This window comes from Charadrius vociferus, unplaced genomic scaffold (genome assembly GCF_000708025.1).
Source record: "Charadrius vociferus isolate BGI_N301 unplaced genomic scaffold, ASM70802v2 scaffold340, whole genome shotgun sequence".
NCBI lineage: Eukaryota > Metazoa > Chordata > Aves > Charadriiformes > Charadriidae > Charadrius > Charadrius vociferus.
Window position 1 is genome coordinate 949,121 of NW_009646631.1, and position 11,761 is coordinate 960,881.

The window sequence follows — 11,761 nt, forward strand, 5'->3', positions numbered from 1 at the left end:
CTCATGTGATACCTATCTGATGTGACAAGCTTCTGATTTTGATGGAAGTGTCTTGGCAGTTTGGGCCCAAAGCTCTGAACAGCAAAATAAGAAAACATCTGGTCTCTGTTACTGTTTTAGAAACACTGGAAGACTAATTAGTTGCATAACCACTAATATATAATAATATGTACAGTAAGCTCAAAATAAGTACCAGAAATGTAGGGATGTCTGACTCTTGTCTTTTAATGACCCACCTACCTATGTGACTGAGACTGCATTTGAATTGCTTACCCTAATAACTGTCAAAATGCAACTTGCTCTTTATGCACCTCTTTATTAAGAAGTGCTAATACTCTGTTTGCAGGTATGTGCTGTGGTTTGTTTATGCCTAAAAATACGTTCTTAAGTAATAGAATGGATCTCCTGCTTATTTCAGAGGACATTGCTCTAATTGGGGCTTTAAAATGAGCTGAAGCTGCCAGGGAAACAATTACTTTGATCTTGAAAGAAAAGGTGATGTTATTGTTGAAGCAACAGGGTAGAAGTAGGTTAAATTTAATGTGCCATCTTTCTCTTTTTGCAGTATGCAAAACACTTAATTTTTGGCTATAGGTCTACATAAATGTGGCTTCTGTCTTGTGAACAAATGGAACAGATGTTGGGTGCTCTTGGACTGGGGGCATGTTTTTGTGTGTTTGGTTAGTTGGAGCCTCTTTTATTTGTACCATAGAAATTCCAGCAATTGCAAGTTGAGAGCATGTTTGGAAATTGAACCACTGTTTTAACTACACAGCTGAGTGAAGATGTGGAGCGAGTATCTGAAAACCCAACAGATGAGAGAGAAGGAGAGATGGAAGTTCATGAAGATGCCAGCTCTGTTATTTTACCAGGTGAGAACTATTGGCCCGGAAATTACTGATTTTAAGTGCCTGATAAGCTGCTGCTGTGTGTGGGTTTGGTTGTTGGTTTTTGTTTTATTGCACTTCTGAAAGCAAACAAAACATTAAGTTACTTATTTACTTATTTGGGGGAGTAAGTGCTGATGGAAAGCCAAGAAGTTTCTCCAGGGATTGGGATGAAAACATTTCTTTGTCATGAACTGTGCTCAATCAAAGAAGATTCAGCACATCTGGTCCTGAGATAGCATAGTATGTCATCTTCCTTTATGTTGTATCTGACCTGAGTTGCAATGTCTGTGATGGCAGTGGATTGTAAGCAAAGTTTGTGCAGGATTTACACGAATAAGGTGCACTATTCGACAGATGTGCTTTTAACCAGATTTTAGTTAGAGTGTTCAGACCTGCTTTTGGAGGGTGTGGGGCAATGTTAAATGGGCTTATTGCGGCTCAGGTGTAGGCGTTAACATAGGCCAACCTGAAATGAGTATCCCCTAAATGCTTTGCAGCTGTTTAAGACATACCTGTTTCAATAGCGCAATGCATATTATGCATATTAACGTACTAATTTCCTTGGCTGCCATCTCCTGGCAATGAACTTGGGAACACGTGTGTCACCATGGGCTTTTGCAAGAGGTTATGTGTTCAATAGGATTTACTAAAATGTTTGCGTTTGCTGTGGTAAGGAACAAACACCAAAGCATGCTAAGTATAGTTGAAGGGCAGAGCGTGGCATGGCCTGAGAGGGCCTGACTCGTTAGATTACACTGCACAGAAAAGTCAGTGTAAAATATGCCTACTTATCTCTTTTCATGTGTTGGGGTTTAATACTCCTTTTGCATGTTCAGCTGTGTATCGCTCACGATCAAAACATGACATGTAACTCAAAGAATACAGGAACTTTTTCCTTACAAGTATTGCCAAAAGAAATGGCAAATGCAAGGAGTATGGGGAAAGCAGTATCTGTGTACAAGTGAGAATAGTGTGAAGATCTTCAGAGAATAAGCTTTGAAGGCAAGGAGACTGAGAGAATTGGGTCGGTCTTTTTCTAGTTGTATTTGGAAGAATAATTTTGTGAAACTTTATGTAGTATGCACAAGGAGTTACAAACGAGAGTCCAAAAATGAGAGGGTGACAAATATCTAGTAACTTCTGCCATGATGGAGATGCAATGCAGATAGCTGTCTAAGAGCATTAGAATATTAAACCTCTCTGCTGATGCATATGCTGAGTATGTAAGAATCACTTCAGATTGGGAGGCAGGAAAGGAGTTGTTTTTTCCAGGAGGAAAGATTGACCATCAGCAGACTTTTTTTCTGAACTTTGAACTTTGTTTCTGAGTTGTCCTTCTTGAAAACAAACCTTGTTTCCTGTCTGTCGTGTCCTTAAGCGTAGTGCCAAACTCAACATGTGAAAAAGAAGCACAATCTTTGGATGATTATGCCTCATGCTTGAGAAGGAACCATCTGTCTGACTGATCATCAAAACCAGCATTAGTTGTGTTTTTTTTAAATCAACCTGAGTTTGAGGCTTACTGTCCTTTCAAGTGATTAATCTTTAAATGAACACTACATAAATTCAGCCCCAATATCTGTATTTTAAAGTCCTAATCCATATTCTGTTTGGTTCCAGATAGTGAACTGGGTACCACTGCCCCTTCTTTGCGTTTCAGCAAGACCTGCCTAAAGAATGTTTTTTCAGTAATTCTCCTGTTTATTTATCTGCTGCTCATGGCTGTAGCTGTGTTCCTTGTCTACCAAACCATCAGTGACTTCAGGGAGAAGCTCAAGCACCCAGTGATGTCTGTCTCTTACAAGGAAGTGTCCTTGTACGATGCACCTGGTAAGACTGGTAACAAAGAAAATGGGTTAAATTGTTGTTCGCATTTATTTTGGGTTGTTTTACATTTTTAGTGTTGATTTTCCAGGGCCCAGAGTGCATATAATGCTTTGAAGCAGGTAGTTCGCTTCCTCTTTTCTAATCTATGCTGTGTTAACTTTGCATGGAAATGTGAATATTGTAAGACTAAATGTAAATTTGGAGGATTTTCATGCCAACAACATGAATGACAGTAGCTGCGGAGCATCATACAAAATTTGGTACATAAGAAGTGTTTGCAGACTCTAGAATGAGTCCTCTTATTGGGAAAGTAGATAATTCATTATGGAAATATTCCTAAAACTGTGGCGTTCAAACAGGGTAGCACATAGCATATGTATCAAGACCTCAGTGCTGCGCTGGACAGTGAGATGCTGTTGACAGTAAAGAAGGTGAATTTCTCAAACCGGCCACAAAATAACCACAATGCCACTTTCTGCTTCTGTTCTCCATTGTTTACAACTTGGTATTACATCAGTAGGCAGTGAAAATATGATGTGACTGCAGGGAACAATGTTGGCATAAAAATGCAGTGTGGCATCAGAAAACTGTTGCAGTTTGCAGGAGGGATTACGCCACAGAAGCATTTTTGAATAGTGAGTTCTATCGTTACTATTTTTTAAATTATCCATTAACCATTCATAAATAGAGCTGTGGTAGCAAATGCAACTCACACAGTCATATGTCAGTTTCCAATTTAAAAATAACACTTTTGTTTGAAGCGTTACCACATTTTACAAGTAACCACTCCAGTAATTGTCGCTGAAAGGTGAGTGTTTCAAGTTGTTGCCGTATTCCTCTCCTTGTCTTTCTGTATGGTCAGTTAGACTCAGCTCTGTAAGTACGTGCTTGCATTTGGACCATAGGGATCTGACTGTAAGAGCAGGCTTCCCCTCTTTCCTCCCATCCCCCGTGAGCTTTTCATACAGAAATAGGAAGAAAATGTCATTTAAAGAAGCAGAGCAACATACATATAAGTCCACAAGTATTGTCAGGGATCCCTGCCAGATCAAAGAACCTAAATTAATGTAGCGCTTTACTTCATTGCTGTATTAAAGTGATGAGTTGGCAATTTGCAAGCATGGAGCACTGAAGAAAGGGATAAAGCATTTTTAGACTGATATATGCTGACTGCTTTGAGTTCTTGCATTTTGGTGGACGGGTCATCTTAGCTGTGTGAGCTAATCATATCTAGTAACTCAGATCGTACTTTTTTTGGTAGTTGGTCTGGATTATCTTCAAGCAAGCTTGTTTCCAATACTAAATGCGGCATATGTGGCATAACGGGATTTTTGGGCCTTTTATTTTTCTATCTTTCTACAGCTGAGGTGACTGAAGGTTTTTTTAATGCATGCTGTTGGTCTGAAACCATAGATTTATAGTATATATGAATTTCCATGCAGGTGAAGTACCTAGTGACATAAGACGGTAACAGTTAGGGATGGTAACTTTTTTGATGGCTTTGATTTTTATTGTGATGTTTATTTAGTGAATAGAAGATGGTAGATGTTCTAAAGAGCATGTTTTCACTTTTATTAGTTCAGTGATCTTTGATCTGTCATGTATAGTACTAACATTATTTCCAATTAAAATTTGACATGTTAAATGATAATACCTCAAAATATGTCCCATTTCACTTCAATAGTCTCCTAACTTAATTTACACATTTCATTTGGGGCCAGAGGGACTGATGTATTAGCTGCTGCCTTGAGGGAAGACTAGGGAAACTTAGCTTCTGTGAACCTTGAATTGTTGTAACAACATGAACCCTAATTTTTTTAGTGCATCGCAGGGGTTCTGTCCTGATGCAGCTGACACTGTTGTCCTGCTCCAGAAAAATGCTGAAGCATGTGGTTTAATTTGATTGTTTTGCTGGATCTTGAGGATAGCTCAGTATCCTCTAGGATTAAATCCCAGAATGAAAATCTATGTACTTGGAAAAGAAATCAGCTCTCTTCAATGTTTTTTCTCCCAAAACAGGCATTGCCTTTTACCCGGGCAAGGCTCGGCTGCTTAGCTGCAAGCATCATTACTACGATCACATTCCGCCTCTGATAAATCCAGGTCAGCCAGGAGACATTGAATGCACCACTCAGAGAATCAACTATACAGATCCTTTTACTAATCAAACTATGGTAATAATAATATAGTAGAACAAAGCTTATTCAGTGGGAGTTTTCTGCTTGTAATAGTATTTGAAAGTGAAAATATTTACTTAGTGCTGAAAAAAATCCTTGGTTCTAGTTTTTTTTCAAGCCATCTGTGCTTTTGTTTTCAGAAATGTAGAAGACCCCAGTCAGTGTGTATATGTGTTATGGATGATCAGCTGTCATGTGGGTGTGTGCAGCATGAAAACTTGAATGGGACGAAATAAGTCATTTTTCACAATGAAACTCTCGCTTCATTCCTCTTTTAAATGAACTGGCAAGCGTACTCCTTGATATAGTAAATATAGCTTTGATTGAAAGCAGTAGCACTTACTCCATGAAAGCAGGATAGCCTATCTCTTTTTGTATGTTTGCTGGGAATTACATACTATTTTTGTCACACTTGGAAAAATCTTAACTGCGCACCAAGTGTTTCCTTACACTGCAATGCTGTGAGCCAATAAATTGGGTACATTGAGTGATTGTCTGTCTTAAATTGCCCTTAAAAATGCTGGGAATCTAGCTTCTGTATAAACAAGCATTCAAAAAATAAAGTATTAAATATGGTCATTTCTATCTAAAGTGATTGCTGAGATTGTTTTTAAGGAAACTAAGTGTGAATAAACAAACAGTCTAGGTACATGTTTGGTCAGCTTTTTTCCTCTTCATGTTTTGCCTTTTGTCTAGTTACCATTTATTTCTGGGAAGCAGCTCCTTAGTATATTTGAAAGTAATATTCTAGGTGCAAGTCTAATTTAATTTCTGCCACTAACATGCTCTTTTTGCATGTTTTAACAAACTAAGAACCTGCATTTTATGCTGCGTGGTAGATGCGTTTAGAAGCTTGCTGATCTGATAGGCTGTAGTCCTGCAGTTGAATGGAGAGACACTGAAGCAGAGACCTCTGAACCACGTAGAGCCCTGTTTGATATAATGCCTGCACTACTTTAAGTTGTATTCTGCCTGCAACCATTTTTTGGTTTTGTTTTTTGTTTTTTTAACTTTCAGCAGCTTACTTGAGGTGCCACGGGCTGTAGAACTTCCTCTTTCTCAAGGACAAACCTGATGTTCTCTACATCAGACTCCAGATGAACTTGTTTCATGTCAAGAGCTGAAAGTTCCTAGACTTTAATGCTCAAAACAGTTTTGATTGTCCTTCTGCAGAATGCAGGTTGCAGGGCCTTGACTGGTAATTGCACGGGAACCCAAAGGGCTACAGTAGAACTAAAGCAGATTCCTTAGTAAAAACACTAAATCTTGATGTTAAGACTTCATTTTCAAACTAAAAGGATGGATTCATTTGGCATTCTTGTTAGATAATATTCTTAGTAGAGGCCAAGAAAATCTTTGTGTGTGTTAGATTTCTATAGAGTATTAGTGACAGATGGTGAATTCATGAACGGGAAACGAGGATTCCTTTGCTACTCTCACCATCTTTCTGTTTGGTTACAGAAGTATGCTTTGGTTGTTCAAGGCCCTCGTGATGTGAAGAAAAAGGAACTTGTGTTTTTGCAGTTTCATTTAAATGAAACGGACCAAGATTTTAGTGCCATTGACTACCTTCTGTTTTCTTCTTTCCAAGAGTTCATCAACAGGTATGTAAAGGGATGAGCCTGTAACTGCATTGAACTTGCTACAACAATACTTGTGAAAGCAGGGCTTCTTTTAGTAAAAGTCAGACAGGCTTTTATATTCTCATTATTTTTATTTTTTTTAATGTTTGGGTTATGTTGATGCTCTTTCATGTCTTAGGTTACTAATCTTGCTTTTTAGAAAAAGAATTGAGGACTTTTTCAGTGACAAAAACTGCCCTTCAGCTATGCTTCAGCCATTTGTTGCTGCACTAAACTAAAAGTTTGGAGTTTGTGCTGGCTTGCTGCTGTTTGCTGCTGTGGGCGATCAGGAAGTATGCTGTCCTGGGCTGTGTGCACAGGAAGTGCACTGAGAACACAAGTGTTTCTGTACCTTTTTTTTTTTTTTTTTTTTTTTAAAAAAAAAGCAATTACTGTAAAGAGTAGATCCCTAGATTGCTTTGTTGTGATTTTGTGGGAAGATTAACTGTATTTCTTTGTATTACTGCAAGATTCTACAGAATGATGTAATTTCATAGATGGGGTTTTCAAAATTGGTTTGTATTAGTTTTAAATTGGTGCCATTGGATTGACTGATCAACCTTCTAATTTTAACAGAAGTGGAATTCATCCTGTCTTGAACTTTCTTGAAAGCCCTACCTTTTTCCCACCTTGCGAGAATAAATGCCATACTTACCTGTTTAATTTTTGCCTTAATTTAAATTCAGGTTCAGTTCTTCTCTCTGTAATCCAGATTAAAACCTAGGCAAGAGATATTAGTCTCAGTGAGACCTAATAGAAAGCCTTAATTTGGTAGTAGTCAGATGCCATGTGAAAAAGGCACAGGGAATAAAGGCCATATGCAGGACAAAATGAGGTGAAGGAGGGGAAGAGAAATAACCGATTTCTTGGAGCATTCTTGGAGACTTGGATATGATCATACTGATGCTTTTCAGATGCAGCAAAGACTGAAAGGGTTCAGTCACAGTGTCTCTGGGTAGCCAAGGACTAATTATCTCAATTTGTTTTTTTACAAAGCATTTCTACTTCAGTGAAGGAGAGATCTTGAGTCGTTAAGTACTTTCTGTAACTGTACTAGAACACCTCATAAAATGCTAATGTTCCAGGTATTTTAGGCATTGATATTTTAGGGTAGGAAACTGTCAGTTAAGAGCAGTGATGTAGAAGGTGCTACTTTTTCCTTCTGTGTTGTTTTTTCTCCGTTTTTGTGGCTTGTGCTGCAGTTAGCAGTATGTATTAGTGGGACCAATTCCAGCAAGGTGCATAGCTGTTTGGTACTTCAAGACACAAGCACTGAGACCACCCCCTGTGAAACAGAGCAGGAGGCACAGTTGTGTTGCATCTGGTTTCTGCCTCTTTGCAGGATGAGCCAAAATACCAAGACAGAACTTGTCCTATGCATACTCAAGTCTTAGAAGCCACATTTCTGTGCCCGTTGTATCAATTTGCAGATAAGCCATTTTTAAGAGCTGTTTTTTCCCAAGTTAAAACATTTATGTCCTACTTAAGTTGGCAGTATTTCTTGAAGCAAGCTGCAAGTCTGCATGCTGCTGTCCCAAATGCTTGTGCCACATGTTGTGCAAAGGTAGGTTAGATGTGCAAACCAGCAATAAGCAGTATTGCAAAGGTCCTAGCTTCAAGGGTGTGTTTGTGCCAGTGTAGGTAAATCAGTAAGAAGCTGCCTGTGAGAAACCTGGATCACAACCTCCTGCCTCCAGAATTGGCAGGTCAAATTGGTTAGAGAGCAGAATTGAGCCACAAAGAAATGGGGAAGTGTCACTTTGTACCTAGAGAAGCTGCCTTGTCTCAGTGTTGGAAGGCACCAGAACTGAAGCTGGGAGAGTGAAGGCTGAGCCTGAGGTATGTTTGGAGCGAAGTGAAAAAGTAGGAAATGGTGGTGTGTATTTGGGGGTGCATCCTTTGTACCTGTTTGCAGCAGGCAGTCGGAATGTCAATGAAAACTGGTTTTCAACTAACCCAGGTAATGGTAAAATTGGCAAAGGTATGTAGGCCTTTAAACTTAGTAGTAAATGATCTACATGTCTAGGTGAAATACAGTGAGAGAGCCAGTTGTGCGCAAGAGGCTGGTAGTGTCACTTTTATAGAATCCTCCAGAGCTTGGTACAAATTTTGTGGCTTGTCTTGCTTAGTGTTGTGTGTTGCTGTTCTGGTGTCCTGGGGCATGAACTGGATAGGCTCAGGGTGTGTTGAAAGTTTACGTTTTCTCCTGACTACGAAGTGCACGTGAAACCACATGCATATGTGGAACGTACTCGTTCTGTCCAACTTCCAGCAAAACAGAAAATAGTAATGATTTCCAGTTCATCAGCGGATGCTAAATTTAGTTGGTGGGAAGTCTGGGCTAAGATGACCATAGAAACTGTTGTGTATTAACAATACAAATGTTGTCCTTCCATACAGCCTCTAGAAACTTCAGTTACTGGCTGCTGTTAACTACTTTCTTGATGAACTGTCTCACTTACTGTTATGAGAACACATTAGCACTGTGTCCAGCAGTTCATGTAAAGTGTTACCAACAATGCTGAGATCTATGCTAAAACTCATGAGATATCATAATTACCCTTACGTTTTTTTTGCCATGGCTGCAAACAGCTTAGGCAGGCAGACTGCTATAAAATATATGTGTAGGTTATTCCATCATTTTAAATCACAACCCAACCCCCTTGAAATTGGTGAGAAGAGTCCTGCTGTATCTATACCACAGTTTCTGTGTAGACAGTATTATGCGCAGCTCACTTTTGCTTTAAATAGCAATAATCGTATCAGTGAAGGCTGCTGCAAGCATCAGCCATAAGCAGTAATGAAAATGGCACCTAGAGGCTTGTGTCTTTAAGGGTTTTTTGAGGCATAGCAAGTGGTGAGGACTCAAGTAAGGTCCAGTTGTTTCTGTCAAGGGTTTTATTCTTTTCAGCTCTTGTGTTAAAATTGGATCGACAGACTATGTGAAACTGGCACTGCTTGTTAGTTTTGTTCTGGTCTTTACAGAACACTGCTGAACTGTATGCTATTGTTGGCCTGTGAGTTGGAGGGATACTGCCACTTCTTTCTTTCTTTTTTTTTTTTTTTTTGTTAACAGTGGCAGCTGCTGTCTGTACCATATTAATTGGAGGGAAGGAAATAATGAAACCCTTGCAAATTACCAAAAAAGTGCAGCTAAAAATACAAGTTCCTCTCCTGAACTGTCATTAGTATAATACATGGGCTTAAGAAGAAAAACCTCTGACTGTATTACTGACAAAACTATTGTTAGCGTAGCATGTAAAATAACTTACAGTCATGTGAAATGATGAATACCAGTCTGAACAGGTCAGAGATTATTTACGGGTCTAAACAGAGCTCCGTGTTCACATCTCTGGTCTGGATTGTCGTGTGCAGAGAAGTAAATTATAACATAGAAGGGTCGAGACTTTTGGTTCCATGCCATCTCACCCTTTATTAGATCCCATGGCTGTCTGAGAGTTTCCTAGTCTAGGGAAAAGCAAAAGCAATAAGCAGGAATTGGGTTTGATCTATCTGTGGTTTTGGCTCTTGATGTTGTGTTGGAATCTGCTGATGGGACATCCTAAGCTGCGTCTGGCTCTTGAGGGTCTTATTGGTCCACAGAGATTGGTGTTAGAAGGATCCACTGCAGCACTAGAGCCCAGTCCAGAATTCGCTTAGCAACTCCCACAGTTGCAACAAATATAATCTCTTGTCATGTCAGTATGTGCTGGGGCAATGGTTAGGTAACTGTCAATAGTTACATGAAAACATTGGCTGAGGGGAGAGCAGGGCTTTGTAGTTCCCCTGAGTGAGACAGTGGCCTTTTGCACTTCTCTTTCTTTGCTGTGACGTAGGAATTTTTTGTATGGTCTTGAGGTACCACCAATATCTTGGAAGAGCCTGGTGCAGAATATTCCAGGAATCTTGCAGTTTAGCTGAAGGAAAGTGTTAAAGGTCAAGAACTTGCTGAACAACAAACAAAAAAGGTGTGCAGCCTTTGCAGGTTGTCTGTCATTGGGGTGAAGAGGGAATTTAAAGAAACTGTCTGGAGAATTGTTCTTCAGATTAAAATCCCTTGCCTGTCTTGTGTTCACTTAGTTGTGTGTGGTTTTTAAGCTGCGTTATTTGCCCTCTGCTATCACTTGTGCAAAGCTTGTGCCTCTGCTCTGCTCCCCCCCTTTTTCCCCTGACTCTATGGCAGTGGTCTGGGTGATGCGCACAAGCATATGTGCACAAGCCTTCTCAGATCACTTCTCCTAAGATGTTATTAGTCTTTCTTTTTCAAGCCTACAATTACTGTTGAAGGCAAAGTATACTATTGCTCTCTGCTTACCATCTAAGTTGTGGCTGTAACATTCAGCTCTGTGTCATAGCTTCCTGCCTCAATTTTCCGTGTTGGTTTGGAAAACTTTTCTGGGATGCTGTGTTTAGTCGTGCATTAGGCATGTGACTGGCTGGCTAATTATGTGTGTTCCACTGAGTGGCAAAGCACCATGCTCTTCCATGCTGTCTGATCAGCTGCTGCTGTACCCATATACCAAAGGGGGAAGAAACCATTGAGAGATTAGGTCTCCCTATATCATTGGTTTATATGGTGAGGAGCAGTCAAGTGGTGGGCTTCGTTCTTATGCTTTGCTCATACCTTCCTTGTGGGGGTTAGAGAGGTGCACTGCCATCCTGTTGGGAACACTAAGCAAGCAGCTAATGTTACAAACGCATAAAGATATTCCTAAGATAAAACACTATTGGAATATCATCTGTCTTGATGGGTAGCAAAGTGTATTAGCTTTTCTTTACAGAAACCCTTCTTTCTGTTTGTGTGCACAATGGAGTTCTGTGTTTGAGCCCATCACCTGACGCCCTGACTGAAGTGTGATGGCTTTGCTAGATTTTGCCTTCCTACGAACATGTGTGTATTCATCTGTTGAGCCTGAGCAGGCACTGTAGCACAGAGTAGCCATCAGTATGGTGTTCTTTTTATCAGTCCGTGCTCTTGCTGCCTTGTAGACAAGACATCTTAGTTTGTTAGGAGAAAAGGAGCCCTGATTCTGAAAACTAAGGGATAGGTCAGGAAACGTGCAAATCTAGTCAGTGCTGGTACAGGACAAATCTTCCTGATTGGTCTTCTCCAGGACAACAGCTTGCTTCTTCAGCTCTGCTTTTCTTCTTTACTTTTTTGCATCTTTCTCCTGAAAGACCAAAATACCCTAGCCTCCCAACAGACCCAGCTGCGTGCTCCCTCTGCCATATGAGAAAAGTATGC

The 11,761-nt window shown here is 39.9% G+C and overlaps 1 protein-coding gene across 1 annotated transcript in view; it reads left to right on the plus strand.

Moving 5' to 3' along the window:
- Positions 1–775: 775 nt before the first annotated feature.
- The window catches only part of TMEM206 (transmembrane protein 206), a 17,546-nt gene continuing 6,560 nt past the window's right edge, over positions 776–11,761 (plus strand). Inside the window, exons 1-4 of the mRNA XM_009888286.1 lie at positions 776–872; positions 2,511–2,720; positions 4,737–4,891; positions 6,356–6,498. Of these exons, the coding sequence (XP_009886588.1) occupies positions 833–872; positions 2,511–2,720; positions 4,737–4,891; positions 6,356–6,498 (548 nt within the window). The 5' untranslated portion in view covers positions 776–832. The remainder of the gene's footprint in view (positions 873–2,510; positions 2,721–4,736; positions 4,892–6,355; positions 6,499–11,761) is intronic.